General features: G+C 45.9%; 1 protein-coding gene across 1 annotated transcript in view; it reads left to right on the top strand.

Annotated features, from left to right (window-relative positions):
- LOC147733146 (glutathione S-transferase 3, mitochondrial-like) overlaps positions 1-25,476 on the top strand; it is a 48,852-nt gene extending 23,376 nt beyond the window's left edge. The window contains exons 3-4 of the mRNA XM_086957689.1: positions 16,351-16,423; positions 25,051-25,476. Coding sequence (XP_086813815.1) covers positions 16,351-16,423; positions 25,051-25,151 — 174 coding nt within the window. The 3' untranslated portion in view covers positions 25,152-25,476. The remainder of the gene's footprint in view (positions 1-16,350; positions 16,424-25,050) is intronic.
- Positions 25,477-26,583: the final 1,107 nt, after the last annotated feature.

The raw sequence follows: 26,583 nt of genomic DNA, 5'->3' as shown, positions 1-26,583 counted from the left end.
TGTGGATGAAGTTCCTCTTGGTGGCTCTGATCTGGTTGTGGTAGTCCGACATGGCATCCTTGTAGGTGGTGTGGTTTCCGGTTGTCTTGGTGTTTCTCCAGTTCTTCTCCAGGCATCTGCAGGTGCATCTGGCTTCTTGGAGAGCGGTGGTGAATCAGGCGGCTTTCCTGGGGCTTTGTCTGTCGGGGTTACGTAGCGGGTGAGCTCATCTGCGCAGTTGGAGATCCAGGTATGGAGTTCTTTGGCTGCATCGTTTGCGTCCTTTGCATCGGGTGCCCAGGTGTGGTTGTCTCGGGTGAGGGTGGAGTTAAATGTCTCGTCAATAACCTTGCTCCAGTTCCTTTGTGGTGGGCGTGGGGCTGGTTTGGGTGCCTTGGGTTTGTTGATGGCAAAGTGTACGCAGTGGTGGTCAGTCCATGGCGGCTGCGTTGTGTGGCTCAATTGGACGCTGTTTCCTGTAGCGAAGATGGGTTCGAGGGTGTATCCTGCTCTGTGGGTTGGTGTGTTGACGAGTTTAAGTCCCATGCTGGTGAGGTTGTCACGAAGGATAATGGAGTTGTGGTCGCTGGGGTTGTCGAGGTGGAAGTGCAGGTCTCCAATGAGTATGTAGTTTGTTGAGGCGATGGCGTGGGGTGCGATTAAGTCGGTGATGGTGGTGGCAAAGGGTGTTCGGGGGGCGGTGGGGTCTGTAGACGAGGGTTCCTCTGAGTGTGGTTTTGTGAGTGGTCTGGATCTGGAAGTGCAGGTGTTTGGCGGAGGGGAAGGTGGCTCTGGAGGTTGTGAGGCGGAGGGTGCTCTTGTGGGTGACGGCGAGGCCCCCTCCTAGGTGGTTGGGGCAGTCTTTCCTCTGGATCTTGTATCTGTCTGGGATGGCGGTGCTGATGTCGGGGTGGAGGATGCGTTGGTCCAGGTCTCTGTGAAGAAGGCGATTGTCGGGCGAGAGAGTAGAGTAGGTGCCAGATTTCCATGGCGCGTTTGTGTACAGAGCGTACTTTGAGGAGGATACATTTTAGGGTGTTGGTGGCTGGGGTGGTGGTGAGGGTCTGGTGGCAGTGGTGACAGGAGAACTGGCTGTGGGTCGTGTTCGGCGAGGCCTGTTGGCATTCTCTAAGTCTTCCAGGGTTGAGTGCAAGGAGGGTGGTGGTGTTGTAGCAATGGGTAGTGGGAGGTCCAGGGTTCCTGGCGCTGGCCGCGGTCGGGTCACTGACGGGCGCAGACGGACTTGCCTTTGGCGAGCCGGCAGCCCGCCTGCTGAGCGGGGCTGCCATTAAGTAGGGGATGTGGGAAGGAGGAGAGGCGGGAGCGGGGGAATTCCGGGCTGGAATTACGGGGAGGGGAGTGGCAGCAGCAGCGAAAGGAACAAGCAGACACAAGAAAATAAAAAAAACAGTGGCGGAATTGGAGCAAGACACAGATGGGCACAACAGTGGCACAACAGGGAAAAAATGAAGATAAAAAACGGCTGAGAGGTTATGGTGGTTGCAGGCAGTCTGGTCCCAGTTGGAGCGGGCAGCAGGCGCAGGAGCAGGCAGCAGCCTCGCACTGCCCAAGGAGTAGGTTGAGGTCCAGAGGCAAGAGACGGCACAACGGAGCTGCGGGGAGAGTGGACCTAGACCGAGGGTCGGAAGTATAGTACATTGACTTACAAGACCAATCTCCAGGAGTTAAGGTAAGTGGTGGGCAAGGTCCAAGGTAGCACCAATAGTACACGACCAGCCGTACGAGGGCGGCTGGATGCAGGGTACGAAACAGCGTTGCCTGCCCAATGCTTTTCAATGGTGATTGGCATCTGTAAAAAGAGGCTGTAGCCAGTCGGGCTGAACTAGCGAGTGGGCTCGGGCATTGGGATTCTCGCAGATGGGGGCACTTGGTCCTCTTCTCCAAGGCCCAGGAGCGAGTGGTGTCTTTAGGCACCATGTTTTTCCTTACCAGGGGTGAAACCACAATTCACCCACGCTCTGGAGGGCTGGGAAATCGTGTTGTCCCACGTCCGCTCAGGCTGGAGGCGACAGGTGCAATGGTTCCTTCAGGTGTCAGGTTTTGGCGTTTCGGGCGGTCTCGGAGTCTTTTCTTAAGAGTTTCTTCAGAACCGATCCACTGTTCACGAGAGGTCTTGAGTCTCTTTTGAAGGCAAGCAGTCCTCCCAAGTTACTGGAGTCAACAGCTGCAGGACGAGTCGACTTTGGTGCAGTTTTTGACAAGGGCTGCAGACTGGCCGGCGGGCCTGGGGCCATATCAGGTGCTCTCTTCAGGCTTCTCTCCTTTTGCAGCTCTTCGGAGTGCTCTCGCCTCTTAGATCAGGATATGCTTCTCTGGTGCCAGGGACTCCCCTCAATACTGAATTTAGGGGTGTTTGAGAGAATGTCAGGTAGTAGCCAGAGAGCTACTTACCTCTAGGTTGACTACACCCTCCTATGACTATGTTTGTTGGGAAGTGGGCAAAACCCTGGCCCTTGCTCGTTAATTCTCTCCAAGATAAGATGGGGTAATCTGAAGAAAAGGGTCCAGATTACCTACCACATCCTAGGGGTGGTGCTAGCTGAATGTAGGCACCCCCCTTAATTGAACGTTTTCCCGCCTGTCCTCCCACCAAAAGGGGAGCAGGACAAAGGGGGTTGGCATCCTCTCCTATGAGAGAAACCAGCGTCCCATACCAAAGGCAGATGGTCTGCTTCGAAGCTCCCTTGCCAGACCACCCCCTGCCAGAGCTGGCCTGGTTTCTGGCCACCAGAGAGCGAAGGCCCTCACCCTTGGGGTCCAGGAATTAGTCTCTGGTGTCAAGTTGGCTAAAACCAGCCAGGCAGTCCACAAGCCTTTGTTACTGTTTCAGGGGGCACCTCTGAGGTGCCCTCTGGGAGCATGTACTGATAAATCCAACACTGGAATCGGTGTGAGTTCATCAATACAAGATGTTTGATATCAGACATCCATATTTTTTGTGAAGCCATCTTGTAGCTGGGGAACTTGTTTTCATCAGTGCCCAGCACGTTTTAACATGGCTTCCCTGTTCACTTGCACTGGCAGTAATCAAACTGCCCATTACAGGGGCATATTTTCTCATTCACTTATGACCTCATGTGAACCATAGTGCACCCTGCCTTGGGGCATTAAGTCCTACAGTAGGAAAGTCTCGCCTATTCTGCATTGTGTCTTCAGGTATGTCACACAGGGATGTGCGCCATGCCGACTCCAGTTTTCTGTGCACCAAGAAATGCAACCTGCAATGGCAGTGTAATAGAAGCTCACAGGGTATGGGGTAATAATGACTGCAACTATCCTATGCGGAATCCGGCCAAGACTCTTCTTGCTGACATGTTGCTGTTACATAAACCGGTTGATCTACAATAATTATATCAACAATACACTTTGCAGCTCTCCACCAGAGCATATTGGATTCAATCTTCACATCATTCCTATTGAGGAAGCTTACAGAAGCGTCTTAAAATACTGCATCTCTGACAACCATCTTCCGCATTAAATAAAAGCTGAGTAGAACCGGGTAAAAGACACATTAGAATCACAAGAATAATAATTTTAGTAAGGACGAAACTCATTGGCTACTCCAAGTCATAGTTTTTAAGAAGGAAAAGAACCCTGAATGAAGAAGTTACGCCACGACCTCCTGACTCATCTCTGAAAATTGTGTCTATTATAAGAGTTTATATTACTGGTTGGAGTGCCGGATCGTTTTGTGTACATAACTGCAATGGCAATGTGCATGATCTTGGTGAGGGGTCCCATGGGTGGCACAATTTGTTCTGCAACCCTAGTGGATCCTCTCCAGTCCCAATGCCCCAGGTACCAGGGGTACCATTTTACTAGGGACTTACAGGGGTTGCTGAAGTTGTGCCAATCATGGTACAGTTTTAGGGTAAGAACACTGATACTTGGAACCTGGTTAACAAGGACCCAGTACACCTCTGTCAAAGTTGCATAAAAAACAGGCAAAAAGTAGGGGGCACTGCAACAAGTACTGAGTTACCTACACCGAGCCTGCCCTGCCCCAGTAATTGTAAACTTAATTTGTCAAACTGCAGGCATTCTTCTGCATTTAAGATTTAAGGGCAGTTTCTCAAAGTCCCTTTTTATTAAGGGACTGGTTACATTCCTGCATCATTGCTTTTGACAAGTTAAATACATACCCAGTACAATACCCACTGGCCACTAGGTATTGCAGTCTCTGCACAGAATACTTGTGAAGTAGACTAATGTGAGTGAATAGGGACCCAAGACTAACTGCACTTTAAGTCATGCCGGCATGTGCGACATGACATTTCTCTCCGAGGCCCCTTATGAGAGCCTTGATGTACCTAATGACACCGCACTTATCATATCACATCACACTGTTCTTGTGATAGCAACATCAGTGCCATGGTGGAAGAGGAAAGCCAATCATCCGACTGGGTTGGGTATTCTGCCTGCTCTCAATCTTCAGCAAAACAAAGCTGAAGCTGCTGCGGACATTTCTGTGCTAGGGGGTTCTCTTTGGCTCGGAGCACCTGCATTCCAATGATGCTTTAGTACAAGAGTCATTAAAAGGCCGGCAGCATAGCACGAGATTCTGCGGGATTGGGACTGATATATGAGTGAGTGCGCAAGAGAATTAGCGAATGAGGCACTGTGCATAAGTTAGGTGGGTGAAGGATTGGAATGGAGTTGGGAGAGTAAGCAGCTGGTAGCAACTGAGGGAGTGAATACGTGAGTGTGACTGAGTGGGTGATTGAGTGACCAGTGAATGAGTGAGTGAGTGAGCAAGTAACCAGAAAATCTGAATGAGTTTTACATATGAGTGTGAAAGGCAAGGGGTCACTTATTGAACAAGTGAGGGAGGAAAATGAACTAGCAAGTGGATGGACAGTTCAGGGGCAAACAAGTAAAGGTGCAAGTGATTTACTGAGTGAGGTAATTTAGCAAATAAACAATTTAGTTAACTGGATAAAGGAGTGAGCAGAAAGATGAGTGAGTGACTGAGATAAATGAACAAACTTAGTTAATTAGGACGTTGACATAGTGAATGAGCAAATGATTGAGTGAAATGGTGGGCAGAGTGAGCACTTAGAGTGAATGAGGTGAAAGACTAGGTGAGCAGTTAATTGAACAAGTGAGCTAATCAGTGATTGAGTGAGTGGGTTACTCAGTGATTTTGGTGAGTAAGTGAATGGCTCGGGTATCGAGTGACAGCACTTTTGGGTGAATGGCTGAGTGAGAGAGTGTGTGAGTGAGCATGAGAGCGAATTTATTTAATATCTAACATTTGACACTTTGTTTCTTCGAAGGCAATCTTTAGATTTGTGAAGTTGGGTGGGAATCACTAAGCTGGCAAGGTTTACTTTTGATTCTAAAGATCAGGTGGCAGTGTCCAGAATGTAAACTTAGACAAGTGTGTGCTTCACATGTGAGGTCCATGGAAGGCAGAGTCCTCCTTTGATGCAGCATGTTCTTGCGGTTTCCTAAATTCAGAATTGCTCTCCATTTTTGTCACCTACATTTTGGGTGGGTGTGACTGGAAATCTCCAGCATGACAGAGTTTAGTAGCAAGTGCAAGCAAAGGAGAATTAAGCTGACCAAGCAGTCCAAGAAGGACTATCACTTTGCCATCAGAGCCTGGGAGGAGGTCTGTTGGGTATAGTGCACCTCAGAAGAATGAGGATTAAGTTGAAGAGAGGAATGAAGATGAGTGAGGGGGCAGCCTCACCAGCATTGTCCAGAGCAAGGAGGAGTGTGGCAGTTTGCAGTGTGTCACAATCCGAGATGGATGGCAGACAGGCGTAGAGGGACTTGAAGTTGAGGCTGACTACACTAGACTTGAAGGAGAAGGAAGCTGGCTGCTGAGGACAGACTGGAGGAGAAGAAATTTACACTGGCCTTAGAGGATGAGAAGGCCCTGTTGGCCCATCGGAGAAGCCACTGAGAGCCAAGAATGCTTCTGAGTCCAGTAATGATGGTGGGAGACAGTGAAGTGATAAGAGAGGTAAGAGTCCTCCTCTCCAAAGACCTGGTACCTAACTATGTGGTGGGGGTGACCTAGATAAGTGCTTTGAAGTATATGAGGCAGCCCTATATATGCATAGGGAACCAGAGTGAAATGGGGGGGGGGGGGCGGGAGTTTGTGGAAGCACGTGCCCATTGGGATACCTTATTGGCCCTTGAAGTAGCTGGCCAGATGACGTATGCCCCCATGATGAACGCCCTTATCTCTAAGTTGGGTTTGACCCCATGAGAAGTGTTGCTAGAAGTTCGGGGATAGCCAGAAGCAGTCCCACCAGTCATGGGTGGATTTTGTGTATTCTTCTAGTAGCTTGTTGGATGTTTGGGTGAAGGGCAGTAAAATAAATTATTATGATTGGCTCTACAATTTAACTATGAAGGAGCACATTTCAAGTCATTGTTTTACTGAGTTGTGCCCGCAAGCTTAGGAAGGAAGCTGACGTCTGGATAGGCAACAGTGTCAAAGAAGGCATCCAGGAGTGATCACAGTAAGGAGAAGGACCGGATAATACAGAGAAGTTTCCAAATGCACCCCAAAAGAGCTTTGAGAGGAAGGATTTCCATACCTCTTCAGATCACAGAAGGGGAGGTTTTGATGGGGGCAAGCCCAGGGCACCCTTTCACCTGCCCTGGTGATATAAGAAGGGGTAAAATGGGTACTCCTCTATGTTCCAAGAAACCACCCACAAGTGGGAGAGTCAGAGGCGTGGCCAGTGCAGCCTTTGGGGAGGGTGGAAGGTTATTCCCAGGAGGGGAGGGTAGAGCATGCCCTAAAGTCCCTTAGTTGGGGGCTGGACCTAGAAGGTAAGCTGATGATCCCTGAAGGTAGTGGACATCAATTCTAGGAAGTCCAAGTGAATGGGGTCCCTAGCACTGCTCATGGGGGATACCTGTGCCAGCCAGACCAAGGTGAGGGTGAAGCTGGTGCTTTCCCTGAATAGTGTCTGACCGGTTTGTAAAGTAACACAGGTTAATGGGCAAGATTTGTCTGCGCTATGGCCCTGGTATTCCTGGAATGGGGAGGGTACTTGAGTAGAATAAAGTCATTGTCAGTCCCAGATGCCCGTGGACTGCATCCTTAGCAATCCGCTTCGCCTGCTGAGAAAAGAAAATAGCTGGTAGGTACAGTCGCCCAGAGCTCCCCAAAAATGCCTGTCCCAAAACAGAAGGTATGGTAGCCCAGAAGAAGGGTAAGTGGTTGGAGGTGGATGAAATCCACAGTGGGAGGACCAGTGGGTCAGCGGTTATCTTCTCAAAGGAGAGCTCCCGCCAACTGACCCTGGTGAGGCCACTTCTGTCCTGGTGGTGCTACTTGTGCTTTCATAGAGACCGAGGACAGAAGACCTGCGACATACAGACCCCCCTAGAAGACACCAGCACTTTGTATCACCCTTATAGATTGCATGTTCCCCACGAAGTCCTGGGCTGCCCTGAACTTAAAGATCCACTACAGGTTATCACTGTGAGAAGTTAGCCTGGCATATGATGTCCACTAGTTCTAGTGGGCACCTTGAACCAGTCTAATCGACCCTTATTGATGGTAGTTATAAAGTCAACCTTATAGAAAGCTATCCTAGGGGTAGCAGTGACAAGCAGTCTTCAGGCTAAGACTTCAGAGAGCGAATTAAGCTAGTTGTTTTACCAATTACAATCCCTTGAGTACCAAATGAAAGCACACCACACAAGGTATATATCAAATATATATGTATTTATTCTAAACACAACCCCTCTGCACTCTTTATGAGGTAATAGGTAAAAGTACAATACAAGGAACTTAATTAGCATATGATAAGTTGCACAGTATACGTTTTGCCCTAGGGGCCTCACAACCCATATACTAAAATTGTGGTAAAAGAACCACGTCTGAGATGGAAAGCCGGCCTTGGGACTATCTGGGGCTTCTAGGAACAACTAAGTGTTGGGAAGTAGGAGGCCCACGGGAGACGCGTGCAGTGTCTAAACACAGCCGCAGGTTACAATTGACTTTCTATGGGAAACAAACAAGTTACAAATTTACAATTTAAGGACACTTCTAAAGGTACTACGATGGAACCCTTTTAGACTTAGACACTTGGAGAACCAATACCGTCGAGGTTACCAGAGTATTCGTGTTACCTCACCCACAGAAGCCGGGTGCATAGGTGTCTTTTGATGTCTTGTTTCGTCGTCGATTTCAATGGAGAGCTAAAAAGAAGTGCTGCATGCGTCCAGAGTAATAGTGTCCGGGTGGATCCAAGGGTGGATCGAAGATCCTGAAAGCAGAAGGGACAGAGTCTGGGTCACTTGCCAGTGACCAGGATGGCGATGGAAAGCTGCCAGCCAATGTCGGGTGATTTCAGGAGAAAAGGTGAAGTTTGTCTCTTCAGCCACGAGGTCCAGGAGGCGTCAACGACGACCAGGAGCTGGATTCGAGCTGTCCCACGAAGAATCTAGTTGACTATGGTGTCGGTATCTGGATTGGACCCAACAAGCCTTGGCAAACGCAATTCACGCAAGATGTCGATCGGCTTCGGTGCAGACCAGCAAGGTCTGGTCCGTTTCTACTTTGTAGGGAAGCTGGAGCAACCAGGAAAGCAAGTTAGATTCAAAAGTAAGTCTTCGGGGGCTCATTAGCCTATGGACTAGGAACCGGGAAGACGTGTTGAGTTGAAATGCAAAAGCAGGGATCACGGGACACTCGTAGAGTGGGGGCCTCTGAGCTTCGGTGCGAATGGTGCTCGGGGCTGGGGCTTCAAATACCCGAATGCACAACTTCGGGATACCTCGGGAAGTCTGTGCAAGTAGCAAAATGCAGGATGTCCAGGAGCTCCGGTCCCACTTCTCTCGTGTCTGCCACGGGTCTCAGCTTTGCTGTGAGCGAAGACCGGGGTCAGAGATGTCTGGCAGTCCGTGTCCTGTGTCGCAGATTCTTCGGTATCCGGTGGGAGCCTCGAAAATGCAGACCGGCAAAGATGCTGTTGGTGCCTGTTTAAACAGGGTGGTCACTGCTTGACCACAAGGGAGATGTCTTCCATCTGCCAGTCGAAATGGTATGTCGAAGGTCCAGGATTTATGTTTCAGAGTTTTGTCCAGGGTAATCTAAAGTCCTAGGGACTGGGATCCTATACTTGTACTAAGTTTAGGGGTTGGACTAACTTTAAGGTCCCTCCTATGGGTGGACCTTGGGAGGGGGTGGTTACACCCCTTTCCCTTTGTCTAGTTTCACGCCAAAGCTGGGGCAGAGTGCTCCAGCAACCGGTTTGAACTGGGAATTGCATGGAGCACCTTGTGTGCCCCAGGCAGTGTCTGGAAAGCATTCACTGAATGCAGCCGTCCCTGCCCCAATACACAAAAGCCTGTCTGGGGAGGTGCCGGCACCTCCCTGGACAGGAAACCTATTGTCCAGGCCTCCCCTGCCGGAGTTTCGTCCAGCAGCAAGAGGGCAGACTCGTGTCCGTGGCAGCAGCATCTATTTTGTGATGCTGAGGCTCTGTTTCTGTTTAACTTTAACCGGGTTTACCAGTAACTACATGTCTTCTCCCTCTAGAAGGGTGGAATACTACACCCGCTGCCACAACATGTTTTGATAAAGCCAAACCAAAGTTAGCATTAACCACGCGGATTATAATGCACTGAAGAGTATATGGTATGGCTATATCGTAGAACAGCTACAAGGAGATGGTTCGGAAAGCTGCAGAGGGGCTCAGCTCATGCTAGGGCACCCTCTAACATAAAACCAAGCACTCCACCTCCAGGATTGTCGATGTCTGCCTTAGAAGTTGCGGATAGGTGTCTATATAGGTATATAGATATAGCTATACTATATCTAAGTAAGGGGTGATTACACCACCTTACCCAGGATGTGTGACCAGACCGGTGGTGTTAGTTTGGAAGGGGTGGCACAATACATGCTGCAGCCCTTAGTAGGCCTAGGGTGCACCTATGCCCTGGGTACCTAGGGTATACTATACAGGGGCTCACAAGGGGGACCCAGGAACCAATCTGGTATGTACATGGTATCAATTTAGAGAGCACAGCTAGGCTGTAGGCCTGATTAGCAGGGCCATAGCCAGACTAAAGTCGAAAAACCAGAGACTCACAGCAAAAAGTGGGGGTAACCATGGGAAGCAGATACTACTCTCCTACAATCACCGCTGAGAGATGGCGGAAGAAAGAGTGGAAGGAGTGTTTCTAGCACCTCTGGGTGCACCCTCCCTCCCCACTCTGAGAAACCTATGAGGTGAGAGAGTCCTCAGGAGCAAATGGGGGTTACTCTTATGCCAGGTGGGAAGTGCAGGTGTGGAGAAGGGCTTCCCATGGATAAGGTAAATGGCTAAGGATGATGTTGGCTGAGGGGTACAGGTAGGTACAGATGGGCATAGCCCAGACAAGTGCCTTTGCAGATGTTGCAAAATGTCCATGCTGTGTCACCTTAGCATGGAAGCCCATCAAGTAATTGATTAGTCTAGCCTGGTCTTGGGCGGCGTGTGTAGGAAATGCACTTTTTTTTTTTCATGGTCACTCTGTATTTTTCACCTTTTGCTGAACGCAAAATTGTTGCTGGCTTAAGAACTCTGAGCAATTTAACCACACTAACCAGTGATGACGTGTCTAAGGTCCTCTTTTTAACATGGTCAAATTGGCATTGGAATACTAATTAGAATATTTAACTTGCCTAGAAGTCCCTAGTTTATGGTATAAAATGTATCCAGGGTTTGGAAGTGAAATGCCACTAGCAGCCCCAATTGTGTCACCCACTGTAGTGGCAGTGCAAACACTACTACAGGCTTAACTGTTGCAGTGTGAAAATTACAATTCGATCTGTTAAAATAAACCCTTGTGAGGTCAAAACCTCCCTTTTAAATATTACAATTTCATCCCGTGTAGGCCTTGTAGCCCACAAAGAAGGTTACATGGTATTTCAATTTAAGACATAAAGAACTTACATGTTAACATACCCTTACAATGACTAACACCCAAATGCTATTTTCACAGTGGCAGGCACAGCTGTCCTATGTAGAGTGGAGTACAGATTACAATCGTAATACTGAAGCTCAGGAATGGGACTAGCTAGAGAAATAAACTATTGTTTTGATAATTAAAAATTCAATTCAAAGGTGAAGTTGAACTTTCAATAAATATTAGGGAAAGGTAATTTTTTGAAAGTTACCTTTTTCATGCCTAATGTTCCTTGAGGTTCAGCTTACATTTGAATAGGTGTGAAATTCCCCCAAGGAGCAAACAGTAGGCAGACCAGAATGGGCAGAGATGACTCCTCTAAACCTCACAACATATGCAGGGTGGGGGTCTATGGGCACCCTCTTTGACCCTATAAAATCCTGCTATAGTTAAAAATCCTGCCTGACCGGTCTGCTGGGTTTACATGTAACACTGGGGGCACACATGAAAGATAGAAAATAAGATTCCAACATAATTTTTATGGATCCACTGTCTGGTTTCTGCTTTGTGCTACTAGACGTCTGTCCCTGGGTTTATTCATTTGAGCTGTTGGTTGATGCTGGGGTGCACAGCCCCTTATTTTTCCGTATCGGATATTTAGAAAGTGCAACAGAGAAAAACACATAGATCGGAAAGATGAGTAAGAAAAAGGGGCAAAACTGTGAAACAGAAATCCTGAACCTGCAAATGTGAGATAAAGCGGTAGGGAGAGTCTAGTAGTGGATTAAAGGCTATCATCCTTGGTGTTTGGATTTCCAGCATTTAATTGCATTGGCCGCTGGCTTCTGTACAGTACTTCAAGCACCATTACTTTCTTTCACAATTTCAGCACTTAGCGGTACAGTGGCTGCTTCACACTGCATTTTAGTGTTCTATGTGGAAGGACACTAGGATTACCATAGTACACTCCCCATTCACACCCACAGCCTTAAACACCCTCCGAGCCCAAGTTGAGAGCTGCCAAAGATTTTTACCATCTCAAGTGGCCAAAGTGGGTATGATTAATCCAGTGAACTTTTAACCCATTGGTTAGGTCATGCCCAGGAGTATTTCCCACCCACTAGCTAATGCCAGGCATAAAAGTTGCACCTTCAGGCACCCACTTCAGAACACTGCTGAACTTGAAGAACCAAAGAGGACTGGATCTGCTGTCTGTGACCTGAAGGACTGGGCCTGCTCCTTATTGTGCCCAGGACAGGAAAGTGGACTCAAAGGGTCATACGGATAACCTCCTGTTCAAGCTACAGGTGTACAACAAGCTACAAGAGCCCTTTTCTTCATCTTCCCTGCTGACCAGGGGCAAATGGACATGGAGTGGACTCTGCTGTTGACCTCTGCCTGACACCCTGGGAGTCTCGAAGTGCCTCCCCTGAGATCCTGGGGGGCTTTAAAAGTGTACTCCTCTGGTGGATTGGGACTTAAAGGACTAAGTCGGGAGGTAAAATATTTAACCAGGACACACCTGTTTTGTGTATCCAACCAACACTCCATTGAGGTCAGGTGAAAATTACGCCTAAATCCCAGTCTATGATGACCATTTACTATCATTGGCACTTTGTGCTTCTTATTGCTAGTCCTACATCAAATTTTAAACCTGTAGGCGCTGGGTCATATCCACCCAAGAGGTTGAACTTGGGTAAATTTAGTGACTATGAGGGATCACCATGAAAAGGGTTGTGGACATTTCTTGAGGGGGTTAGTTGTTAACCCCTAAAAATAATGCTATTTCTTACAATAGAGTATATCGATCTCTGGCACACCAATGGTAAACAACAGTATCTGCCCTGTGCCTTCGTCCATATGTGACAAAGTGTTTTCCTTTGATATGTTGCAACTCCAACAATAAGCATAGATCATTGTATCCAGCAAGTGAAGGTAAGAAATGGAGGACCTGCTAAACCCCTGCTCCAATATATATTTTTCTGTTTTTAGCAGACTCTGGCTCCCAACAGGCCCTGATCCACTTAAAGCACCATTCGAGCACATATGAAAAATACCTGCCATTTGTTTGCACTTTATTTAATGGCGTCTCTGAGTAACATTAGTCCATGTCTCCTTTTTAGGGAGGATGATTTCTTTGTCCATATCCGGTAATTTGAAAGAAGGGAAGACATTTCCACTGATTGTGCCTAGTTAGATTTCAGCATTTTCATCAGAGACTCTAACAATTGATCTGTTTAGTCATGAAAACGTGTGAATACATAATTTTGTTAGCCTAATTTAATTGTCAGCTAATTGTATTCTTGCTACAAATACCAAATCAATTTGCATATATATAATGTATGCATATCACACCTTGGTGGTGCATTGCGAGGCTTTGTAACAGTGTCTGCTTTTGGGTGGATTTCAGATATTAAGGCTAAACATGGAAGTCCCATTTTGAGACCCGGTGTAATTGAGGCACAAACTCTTATTAGTCAGGAAATGACCTTACTTTTTTCGATACAGAAGCTTCACCACTTGTGGAGAAGTGTGGCTCAATGGTTAAAGCGGCAGACCCTGATGCAGAGGTCTGGACCGGGACCAGGGTTCAATTCCCGCCTCGGCGGGTCTTGGGCTCAATTTCCTCGGACCTGATAATTCTCGCCTCGGTGACTATTCTAATCATGGGTCCCACTCTGCAACTCTGGGCAATAGCTTGCTTAATCTCCAACGGCCCCAACAGCGCTGGGATGCCTGGCTTCACCTTGGGGGTTCCCAGGAGTGGACATTTCACAGGGAAAAGCCTGGAAGTGTTCCACAGCGATATGCGTACAGCGCCAGGAAACCCCGATTGGGGTATAAGTGCGCTTTACAAGTACACATTCATTTCACCAGGTAATATCTGGTGACTTCTCTACTGGAAGAAACTGTAGTATTTACAGTTTGGCTGCTTGGAATGGGTAACATGCATTATCACATTTCTCCCATATCATGGTGTGGTAGTCATAATGGGTACCGCTTGGTATCAGCATTTACAGGCTGCAGAATAACTCCCTAAAGATAGATGTCTCAATTGGAAGGTTTAAATAGTTTGATTATTAGCAAAATGACTTGATGATGACGTATGCAGGTCGCGGAAGGGTTTGGAGTTACTTTTTGAAATCTAGTATTATTTTTACCTGTGCTTCCATACTTTCATTATGACACTGATCGCTTGATGAATAGTCCAAGGAGCACTCTCCATCGACAAAGCGCTGATCTCGCAGACCATAGATCACATGGCCTAGACCCACAGTGGTGGTTACTTACCACCCTCCGGTTTGTTCTGACAATAATATGAAGGGTGACATTTCAGTCCAACTGGTGGTGCACATTTATTAAAACATAAATAGAACCAGATTTGCACCTTTACTGTTACTTACCTTATTGTAGACAGCTGTTAGTAGTCAGCAGACTGGGTGTTCCTCAGCAGAACTGTGTTTCAGGCTCACCCTGCGATGGCCATCTATTGTATGCCATTATGAGAATAAAAGGTACAGGATTCATCAATTTGGATCCGTTACATCACTATTGAAACTGGTGTCTTTTCTTTTGAAATTGTATTCCTCTGAAATTTTACCAAACAGAATGCTTGTAGCTAAACAGCAAAGACGCACATGTCTGAACATTTAATGATAAACTTGTCACCAATAATGAAAATGGAGGGGTGGGAAGATCCGCCCTGGACATCATGTAGCAAGGATACAATAGCAACCAGCTCCTTTGTCGCCCCAACAAAATCCTAGATAATCCTTTTGTGAGTTGTAAATTACTGCTAAAGATTGATTTGAGAACTACCCCAGCAGCCCTCAAGAAAATGCTACCTATTTATGTATGGGAAGTCTGAGAAATTTCCAGAAATGTGCTTGCCATGTGCGTTACCCTGATGAAGCACCCTGCGAAAGCTTGGTTTAGGAGGATGAAGGAGACTCAGCCAGGAGACAAAGGTGAAAGCACCTGTGTGGACTGCGTGTTAGAGCGGAGTGTACCCTGGATACAGTCTTATAGCAAAGGTTCGAATTTGCTGCCCTGCATGCGATGGGTCATCTTGGTAGTCTTCTGCAGGGGACAGTGCGAAGCTCTGTGCTGATTGTGTGGTACCCTTATGCCATTCAAGGCTGAGGGCAGACTGCTGGATGGCCCTATGTATGGCGGTGCGTCATTATCTGCTGTGCATGCCCCTCCAGTCCTACTGTACAGCAAAAACGTAGCCAGAAGAGTAGAGGTTAGTGAAAGTGGAGGCTGCCATGCAGAGCCGAATGCAGAATGGGGATACAGATGCACCTCCCAAAACAGGAAAAAAATAAACCCTTTTACAGAGCATTTGTCATTAAAATGTTATCACTACTTCGTCAGTGACGATTTCGTTACTCGTGACTGCGTCATGCATGTATATATGTTTGTTATCTTAATGGTAAGCAAGAAGGTGAATCCTCAAAAGTAATTCAGAAAAATTTGATGCACTGCTAAGCAAAATATGAAGTCTGTTTTAAAAATGTGCAGGAGAAGAGTGAGGCTTGTACAACAGCAAAGGCAAATGTCATGCACAGGTTAAACGCTATGTAACATCCATCGTAATTTTTCATCTGAGCAAAGGGCAGTTGTGTAAATAAGATCTGGCATGATCCTCCACTAACGTCATTGATGACTCTTGCCAATGTTTCACGTTTCTAAGGGCCAGATGTACGACCCTTTCAATTTGAGAGTCTCAAATTGCGTTGTTTTGCGACTCGCAAATAGGAATGTATAGCAGTGTCTCAGACACTATTTGCGATTCCTAATGGGGTCGCAAATAGCCTGCCTCGTTAATATTCATGAGGTAGGTGCAATTTGCAACCCCATTAGGAATGGCTATCACTCAGGGATGGTGGCCTGCTGGGGTCAGTGGACCACAATGTGTGTGACTGCTTTAAAAAAAAAAAATGCAGTTTAAAAAAAACTGCAGCCCGTTTTCCTTAACGGAAAACGAGAAGCGTTTAAAAAAGAAAAATGAAACGTTTCTGTTTAAGTGTAGGCAGTGGTCCGTGGGACCACTTCCTGCTCTTTAAAAAGTATTTTCGCTGCCAGTCACAAAGGGGAAGAGGTCCCGTGAGGACCCCTTTCCGTTTGCGAGTGGCTTATCACCTGAACTCCGAGTGGTTTGTGACCGCTGTTAGCTAGTCGCAAACCCTATTTTGCGAGTCAGTAATAGGTTAACGACTCGGAAAATAGGGTTTATACATGGGGTAGAACAATTTTGCAGTCTCAGACGGTCCGATTTCCCGTTAGCAGCCGCAAAACAAAAAAACGGTCGTTCATCTGGCCCTAAATGTACTATCATTTAGGTTGGTGCATTTAACACCACTTTGTAGGTAGCAGAACAGTTGTTTAAAGCCACAAACTTAATGTGGTTTCTATAATGTTTCTGAATTCTGTGGACTTTGGTTGTAGCTTTCATATTCTCCTTTTTCTTCCCCCATCCAGATACCAGCCTCTATTCTTGGAGCCCTTTGGGTTACAAGCCGATTCTCCTACGCACGAGGTTACTATACTGGAGGTATGATGCTGATAAATGGGAGTAGAGCACAGCTTTGTACGGTTCATCCGCTGTATTGTGAATGTAATTTAGCTACTAATATTGCATTCAGTTGTGGTGTATTAAAGACATTTAGTGTGTGCAATAGCCATTTAGTAAGGTCCTTAAACCATGTCTTTTGCTAATGTTCGCTTTCAGAAGTATCCAGTATAATCTCTAGATGGTGTTGAGACATCCAGAGAATGCCATGCACTGGCAGAAACATCTATAAGGATGCTTTGAGCTCTTGTAGGTTGAAATCTGTCTTTAAAAAGTCCTTCAACCTCATCCTTAACCTGATACTGTGAATTACCCACAACATAATACAAATGTTTAATAACATAGTGAATGCTGTGTGAGCTTTAAGGTCTTACAATATTATAGCACTCTAGGTACATTTCTTTAGTAATGTATATGTATATACACACAATGTACTAACATATTTACTCATGGTAGAACATTAAATGCAAAAGTAAAAGTTCACATTACTGCATGACTGGTGCTGCAGATTCTTCACAATTATGTTGTGTTAGATTTATAATGGTGGGATAAGATACTGCTAACACCATTGTGTTCGAACACCTCAGTGTATGTTTAAAGCACTCTGAGATTCACTTGAACGTCACTGTTGAAATACAGTTCTGGTTACGAATTAATATGTTATGTTAATGGGTGTCTTATATAGCGCTCGGCTACTTCGAGGAGTGTCCCGGCGCTTTCTGACCCATGACTGAAAAGAGAAGGAAAGCAGAGAACATAACAGTTATTGATTATAGAGCCATGTTTTCAAGGCCTTTCTAGAGGCCAGTAGATTGGGAATGAGGCGCAGCTCGACGGGAAGGGAATTCCATAGTTTCGGGGCGAGATACTTAAACGAACGACCACCTGTCCTGACTTTCCTAATGGGTGGAACAGTTGCCAGGCCAAGAGTTTCAGATCTCAAGGATCGAGATGGCTTGTAAAAGGAAAGCCGTTTCTGGATGTAGCGGGCACCTACCAAGTGGAGTGCCTTATGGGCCAATGTGAGAGCTTTGAATGTAATCCGCTTCCTGACAGGAAGCCAGAGAAGGGACAGAAGCAGCTCCGAGGCCCTAGCATGGCGGGGTAAGCCAAAAATGGCCCTTGCTGCAGAATTTTGGACTACCTGTAGTTTGTGCAGAAGCTAGTCAGGCAAGCCAAGGTAAAGGATATTTGAATAATCAAGCCTGGAACAAATTAAGGCCTGTCCCGTCAGTTTCCTGTGAACCAGAGGGAGAAGTGGAAGGAATTTACGCAACATTTTTAACAGGCCAAAACAGGTACTGGTAAGACCTGTGATTTGGGATTTAAGTGATAAGGTGTTGTCCATTTTAACCCCCAGATTTTTTTGCAACCAAAGAGGAAGCGGAAGGGGGTGACATGCTCACTGGCCACCATTCCTGCCAAGGCGGGTCTACTTGACAGCCAAAAAAGAGCACCTCCGATTTGTCGGGGTTGCACTTGAGGCTGCTTCGCTGAAACCAGTCAAACAGCCCCAAGGCAACCTCGGATGCTCTCCCCGTCAAACTCCAAGCCCTTTTTACAGGTGAAGAGCAGCTGGGTGTCGTCAGCGTATGATATGATCTGGGCACCCAGAGACTCCGCCAGCACCGCCAATGGAGTCATAAAGATGTTGAAAAGAGTCGGGCTAAGCACCGACCCTTGAGGAACTCTAACATCCAACGGCGGCACCTCAGCAGAGTACGGGGGTGCCCAGACCACTTGTCGACGGCCTGCTAGGTAAGATCTAAACCAGCTCAGCACCGTCCCCCTGAGACCGACCTCGTGAAGTCTCCACAGGAGGGCCTCATGTGGGACGGTGTCTAAGGCCGCCGACAAATCCAACATCACCAGCATAGCTCTGCCGCCTGAGTCGAGATCTTCCTTGATGGCTTCATTCAATTCCAATAGTGCGGTCTCAGTGCTCAAATTGGAGCGGAAGCCTGACTGGGTAGAATGGAATAACCCATGGTCTTCAAGGAAGGAGGAGAGCACATAATGGACGTGCTTCTCAACAATTTTAGCTAGACTGGGCAGGAGAGATATGGGTCTGTAGTTGACATGCTTTTCCGGGTCAAGGCCAGGTTTTTTCAAGAGTGGAACAACCATTGCCTTCTTCCAAGCCGGCGGGACAGTACCTCTAGTCAAAGACAGATTCAGAACCGGATTAATTAACACATTCATAATATTGGCGTTACTGGCTAAAAGTCGCCGGACAGGGGTCCAAAGGAGAGCCTGATTTAATCCTGAGTAGGAGATCCAGAGACGCAGATTCCGAGAGAATTGGAAACTCCGATAAAATAGGACAGGAGTCAGAAAAAAGGGACGACGTGTTACACTCTGTGAGGGGTAAACTGAAAACAGGGGGAGGGAAAGATTCTTGGATCATTTTAATTTTTGTTGTGAAGAAAGTAGCCAACTCCGTTACCCAAAGTTCAGAGAACTTGTGTTGTACTATACTGGATTTAGGAGAAACAAACTCTTTAACGATAGTAAAGATTTCTTTACAAGAGTTTGAGGCGGACTCGATTCTGTTTGCAAAATAATTCTTTTTAGCCTCCAGAATATCGGCATGATAGGACTTAATGGCAGTTTTGTATGCAGACTTAGATTCCGCATCATATTGCTTCCGCCAGAGTCTTTCGGCTAGCTTGCAGTTACGCAGAGTCAGAGCAAGTGATTTTGAGTACCAAGGAGCGGAGCTACGCTTGGAAGATGAACGGGGCGTAGAAAGTGGGGCAAGATCATCAAGCCTTTCGATCAGCCATTTTTGAAACGTATCCAGGTCCTTCTCCAGATGGCCGGATAAAAAACAGGGATGTTCCTGATATGCTTGAGCTAGGCTTTCGGGAGTGATTTTATGATACGGTCTACTGGGGTGCCTTAGATGGTTAGAATTAATGCACAATGATTTACTTCTGCCCTGAATGAAAAAACTGATCAAAGAGTGGTCCGACCAGAGGACAGGTATGGAGCAGGTATTAATAAGGGGAATGGTGGAAAACACTTGGTCCAGGGTGTGACCTTTTATCATGGGTCGCACTCGAGATGTAAGGAGTTAGACCAAGAGGATCAGTGATGTCCTTCATTTTAATAGCATCATTGTCTAACTCAACATCCATATGGATGTTAAAATCCCCTAGAACGACAGTGTGCAACCTTCAGACAGAGCGTGGTGACAGCAGATTGAAATTCATTAAAGAAGGAACCTCGTAGGCCAGGAGGTCTGTTAATCAGGAGCCCAGTAAAAGATTGATGAGGGGATAGAGGAATGGAAAAGGCGAGCGATTCGCAGCCTGAGATAGGTAATGATGGTTAAATCGCACAAGCAAAAGATCTTTGAACTACAAGTGCGACTCCACCGCCCCTACCCAGAACCCTATCCTGTCTATACAGTGTATAGTCAGACGGAATAGCAGTTGCAATATCTGGATTCGAAGACTCATTGAGCCAGGTTTCCGTGAGCATAAGGCATAATGGTTTTTTCTGATGACAACAGCTCAAAAATGTCAAGAGCGTGCCTATGCAAAGAGCGGGTGTTAAGTAATAGGCATTTAAAGTTGTTAGTGGGGAGTAGTTGGGGTCCTTCTATAGCCCGATAGATGTTAGGATACCACCCACAACCTGGACAGCAACTTTTTCCGTTGTAACGGCGAGGGAAGATCTACCGACAGGAGGTAGTATTAGTTTTAAAAGATAATAAATCAGCTGCAGAGTAAGTAAGCCTGTGACCAGAGCCTTCCGCCGCGCCGTCCGCTGCCGTGACGCGGACGGGCGCAGACGGGCAGGACTCTGGCACGACGCTGTTCGCGTCTGCTGCGCGGAGTCATCCTTGTCTGTTTTTATGACGCTGCAAATCGCGTCACGAGCCCAACCCGACCCAAGATGGCCGCCAAAACCGGAGCACTGCCCTCGGCGTCAACACTCAGCCGAGAGCAGGTCCGGAGCAAAAAGGATTGATTGATGTACTTAAATTATGGTTGGCTTAACAAACCATAGCTTGCACAACAGCCATGACAACTATACTTGCACACCAAATGCAGTTGTCACCCTTGATGTAACCAATGAAATTTTAAATTTTGTAAGTAAGTTTACAGATAAGATTACATATAATATTATTCTTAACACTGTGAAAGAGACAACTTTAGATATTCTATTACTTATTGGTCTGAGTATGTATTGTTGTTTAATTATGTTTTGCTTTCAGGTGTTGTTAGTAATTGGTATTAATGTTGCGAGGTTATAAACGTGGCAGCTTGTGTGCGAGGTACGGATGGTCAAGGAATCACGTACTGGTCTTTCTGCCACGGCTTTGTCAAATGGACCAGTTCGCACCTGTTGTGATATCCTGCTTATCAGAAATGGTGGATGAGTCTTCTGTCTTCCAGAAAAAACATTTTTCATATGATTTGTGGATACCGGAGTTCTCAGCTCAGAATGCCCTTTAAAATGTAAAATAGTCTGCAGAGTGGATAGGAAATCCACGGACTATGCAGGAATTTCTGCCCTCGTTATTAGGTGTGCTGAGTCTGCGGTCTCAAGAATGAGACTGCGGGCTCGGCGCATTTAAAAAAAAAGTCACGTTCATTATAATCTCCCTCACTAAAGTTGAGTCTAATGCCTTCCAAAGGTGTTTTAGATTGCAGACTATTTTTATAGACCATGGACACGAACCTAAAATGATGCCCTTTCTCCGTGACCTCGATAAGAGGCTGCGAATCATGAATTGCACATTTGCCACTCCCATTGACTCAAATCCTCTCCGCAATCGCAAATGGAATGATGCATTCTCAGTAATGAGTCAGACTATCCAAAGGGGGCCCAACACTGGTCAATACGGTCTACCTTCTTAGCAAGATACAGACTTTAGGTGCCATTTTTTTTATGCGGTGGTCTGAAGTCTCAATGATGAGATTGCAGAGTATATGAACCAGTGTTGGGCTCTCTTTCAGTAGTCTGCAGTCTCAATATTGAGACCACAGACTATCCTCACGAATGCAAGGAGGACCGGGGTCTACAAAAGACTATCTGGGTTCTCAGATCCCCCCCACCCCATCAAAATCAATTTGTTTTTCTGTTTCTATATACGGTGGGTCCCCATGAGATAGATCTGCATGAAACATGACATGTCCGATGCAAATCAATGAACTTTTTTTATTGGAACATTTCAGGCTAGCACGGCTCCAAAGTTATTGAGAAAACAAGAATTCCTTTTTGATGGAAACTCTGACCTATCTATCCCTATATAAGTTCTATCCATAATTGTGTGACCTATAATGTTAAAAGCAGTGTACATCCTCCAGTGCACTAATGCAGGACTATATGCAGGCTGCAACAGGTTATGCACTCTGCCTCAGTCATGAAGGAATGAAGAAACATCAAAGAAATATTTAGCAAAATAGAAATGTCTTTTTGGGGCCAATGTCATACAGGATGAAGAAAAAACACGTTGCCTCTGGTAACTCTCCCAGGTGCTTTCCATTCAAAATCAAGAATGCATGGAGACTGTTTATCTACACTAGGAACAAAATTGGGACAAGCACACTGCCATGTGTGACCCCCATCCTCATGCTAAGGTAATGGAATTGAGCCAGTATACCGCCCCACCCCCGCTATATCTTACACATGCCGAAATACCTGAATGTAGGGTACAGAGAAATTTAACCCGGAACTGTTCTATCAGCAGACCAGTTAGAATGTCCCAAAGCTTTGACCCATTTACTCGGCCAACAACACTGCTGAGGTCCATAAAAGATAGGTCTAGATGGCCCAGTTTCACCATTGTGTATTTACTAATAAGCAGGTGGAGGGGAAGGCATTTTTTCTGTATACCTAATGCTTCTCTAAACGCATATTGTACTTCATACAGTGGGCTATATTATGACTTGGGGAGTCCACCACCGCACAGTCTGCTGGAGGACCGCCAAAGCTGTGGTGCGCCCGCCTGCCGGATTACGAATGTAATCCTGGTCAGGCGGGTGGTGCCGAGGCGGTCTCACAGCAGTGGCTGGCTAGGCTCATAGGAGACCCTAACATGCAGACCGCCACTGTGCATGTCATATCTTGCAGTAACAGTTCAATCTTGTGCCCCCGCATGCACCCCCAGGAACAGGAGTGGCATGGGGCCCTGTCAGGACCCCCTTAGTTGCCTCTCCGCCACACTTTTCATGGTGGGCTCACTGCCACGAAAAGCGCGGTGGATAGGGAACTCTGAATATGTTCGCGGTGCCGCAGCAGCACCCCCAGTATATCCTCCTCCTTCTGCTGTGTGACCTCCGCTGGCTACTGGATCCCCGGCCCTACGCAGCAGTCCTGTGGCAGTCTGACCACCACCCTCAGTGTGGTGGTGGGCGGACCGCAAGCGTGGTTCTGTGGCCCGCCGTACTTGTAATAAGCCCCAGAATGTGTAATTTCCTTGCCCCGTCATTATTCTGTGAAGAACTATTCGATCCACCATCTTCTTTTTCATTTTCCTGTGCGTATTTGCTTCTTTCTTTCCCAAAGGCAAGAGGCTGGCAGCCAATGCCAGACGTATTGGCTTTTTTAAGTCTGTTTTAGCAAAGACCTTTTTATTGTACTAAAATTGTGTATATAATATAGCTACCTATAAGGGCTTTCAGCCAGACTTCATCCATTAGTCTGTGGTTATGTATTTCCACTCCAGCATGCATCTATTGGCAGAGTGTCAGCCCACTTCAACCATTTGCTGAATTCAGTATGATAGTTATGGCTTGCTGCCCATTCAAATTAAGCCCATCAACACACAAGGTAGTTCCCGTCCGTGCCAGAGAGTACTATGGCAATGTGTGCTTTAAAACATTTTTGTAAGCACATTTTTGGCATTTAGCCAATGCTTTTGTTTAGGTTCAGTGCCAGGCAGCTTCTCTAACAATAAAGTTTTGCAGAAATTGTGACAAAACCAGAATTTCCAAAAGGTTGGCCGCCAACACCCGCCCTATTGGCTTTGCCAGGGCTTGATGAACACTAGTATGATGATTGATGTGTGTCAAGAGGTAGTTTGTTACAACAAGGTAAGTGTATTAGTAATGACCAGAGCCCAGAATGTCTGGGCCCAGTACAATACCAGAGGGACCTAAGGAGATCCCAGCTATTACCTTCTGTCGCTGAAACTGGTTTGAAAGGGGATAAGATGGACAAAAGTCCATTACTGGCTTCTCCCCAACTGGAACTACATGGTAAATGGACTTGAAATGTTTCACCCACTGCTCAGCCTTAATAGTCATCTCTATCTCTCCTGGCTGCCCCGTTCGACTTTTGGCCGAGTTAACTATTTTGCAGACGGTTGTTGTGTGTTAGTAGAGCAAGAGGATATCAAATTATCAAATTTTTCTTCCCTGATGGCTAATTCCCTCTTTTCACGGGCAAGTTTATAATCAGCCATACATCTGGCATCACCTCTCAATTTCTAGAGTTTCTATTCAATGCGTCATAAAGGCGTCTATTTGCATCCCCACATGGCATCCCTGCATTGTACACCACTGAATTTAATGCTACTGCATCCTATGCCTCTATACTCTGCAACACTCTCCGCTAATGCACTCTATACCAGTCTGCTCTACGCCACTCCACACTATGCCACTCCACTGTACTCCTGTCTTTGCCATTCCACTCAATGACACTCCACGCCACTCTCTTCTGTGCCACTAACTTTTAGTCATGCTGAAAAGTAGCCATGCTGGTGTACAACCAGGCTAATACACATTGGCTAAGCCAATAGCTCTTGCATAGCCAAGGCTTATTGGCTTTGTCAATGCTTGTTCCTGTTTGTGATAGCTCGCCTCAGGCAGACCAACAGAAGGCTTGTCCTAGTTGGGATGGGCCTTCCACCGCATTGCCCCGAACAGTTCTGTGGTGGATGAGCTGCAGCAAGAGGTTCCTCCAGGCAGAGCCATGTGATGCTCCGCAATTGGAAATCAGGTTGCGCTCCCACCTCTCAATTAGACAGCGGGATCGAAAGTCTGGTGGATGGGTGAACTGTCACTTTACTCCCATTCTCCCATTATGCTCTAAATGACCCCACTGAGTGTTCGAGGTTTTTTCTTTTTTTTTTTTGTATTTTCAAAATGGGAAATAATGTGCTTTTTCCAAAAATATTTTAGGAATTCTTGGTGTCCAGACAGTCCTCGAGGCACCTCAATCAAATCAGATCCTCAAGATAACCACCAGCCATGTAAACGATTCCTGACATTCTGACATGATTTTGACCCATGAGGACTGAAGTTGGACGCCCATAGGCTTGACGATTGTAGCCTTGCAACAATCAATTGCCTCGCAGCTGATTAAAATTGTGTTTTTGGGGGAAAATAACGAGCACTTTTCTCAAAAACATATATGTTCAAGGGAACGCAGAACTAGCCTTTTCCATAATTTGGTCAATAAATGATGTCAAATATATATGATTAGTCTGTAAACCTGAGAGGATTATATATGTATGACACACTTTGCATTGTGTGTTGTATCCTCCAGGCTGTTTAGTAATGTTTCATGTTCATATAATAGCAGAACATTCTATGAGAACAAAGTGAGTATTATTCTTATGAGTTAATTGTTTTTTATTATTTTATTTACAGATCCACAAAAAAGAATGCAGGGCGCATATGGCTACATCGGCTACTTTGGAGTGATGATTTTGTCAATAGCATCTGCTTTGCAGCTTCTGGGTTTCATTTAGCGATTTTGATTTAAGCTCATTGTAAACCATATCTAAGGGGGATTTTTCTAAAATGTGTAATCACAAATGTAAAAACGAATGCTCTGTTTGTCTAAACAATAGTAAACATTGTTTGATGTAGCTGCATATATTATAACCAGTGTTTCATATTCCAGTTCGTGGTGTAAACCCACAAATGACCACTTTTCATTATTGGTGTAAACTGTACATGTAGCTGTTTTCGTTGCATAAATCATGTTACATGTTCTTTTTACTATTGTTGTAATCTTGAATGCATGTGTAACGCCTATACATGGAGGAATAATATATTTTTAATAAAAATTTACTCAACCTTGTGTTCATTAACTCTCATAATACAAATTCCGCAGGTGTAGTATCCTTTGTGTTTTTCCCAACCAGTAGAGTATTTGGTAACTGTAAAAGTGCTTGACTTAAACTATCTCTAAATCAGGCCAAATGATTTGCCGGTTCATATGGTAATCCAGTGCACAGTTGTAGACCATTAAGTCAACCTTTAAGTCCTTTTGGAGCTCCTTCATTTTTTAAATATAATTACATTTGGATGAGTTGTCTTAAAGGTAAACTCTTGCAGTGGTCATCGACAGGTATGGACATTATGGGTAGGCCTATGTATCCATGTATACGAATAATATACAAAGCAAATTATCCCCATACCCTTGAAAAGTAAAGCCTGGTGAATGTGAAAATATGCAGAATGGCAATGCAGTTATTGTAGACCACAAATTTCATCGCCTAAGATAGAATTCAGTTTGTGTGTTGCAAAGCAAAACTTTGCTGGCATTATCTTGAAAAGACTGACTTTTTTTTGTGAAAAAGGGCTCAAAGTTGCTAAATTAGCGCACATCAGAGAGGTGTCAACTCCACTACTTCCATGACGTAGACTGAACAAGCATTAGCAAAACCAGTAAGTTTTGCCTTTGAAGCGCATTGCTTTTTGCTGAAGCTCTGCAGCATTACCACAACATAAATGCAAATGGCAAAATGGTATGTACACAGGCGTATGCGTTGTGACACTGTTTTGGCCATTCGTCATGGTGTATGTCCACACCATTTTATTTATTTTCAAAGGTGGCATAGGTATAATAACAAAAAATAATTTGAACAAGCACAAAAGTGCGTACATATAAGGAAGCAGCCCGACAGCAAACAGCAGTTCCCTTGTCCTGAATTTTTTTTTATTATATGGGAAAGCGCTTATTTAAAATGGAGTGACAATAAACCGCAGTTGCCGAACCTGAAAAAATGTTTTTAAAGAACAGTAATGGGAGGGGAGAGGAAGCAGTGGATAGGGAGAAGTCATTGGGGTGGGGAACTATGGAACTGGGTGAGGGAGCAACAGAAGCGCTTGCAACAATGGCGGTAAGAAAGGAAAAAAACTGGTTTCGTGGAAGTAATGGATGAGCTGGGGTGG

The sequence above is a fragment of the Lissotriton vulgaris genome, chromosome 2_1, assembly GCF_964263255.1.
Source record: "Lissotriton vulgaris chromosome 2_1, aLisVul1.2, whole genome shotgun sequence".
Lineage (NCBI taxonomy): Eukaryota > Metazoa > Chordata > Amphibia > Caudata > Salamandridae > Lissotriton > Lissotriton vulgaris.
The sequence above is the reverse complement of the archived record's forward strand: the minus strand, read 5'-3'. Positions and strand labels throughout refer to the sequence as shown.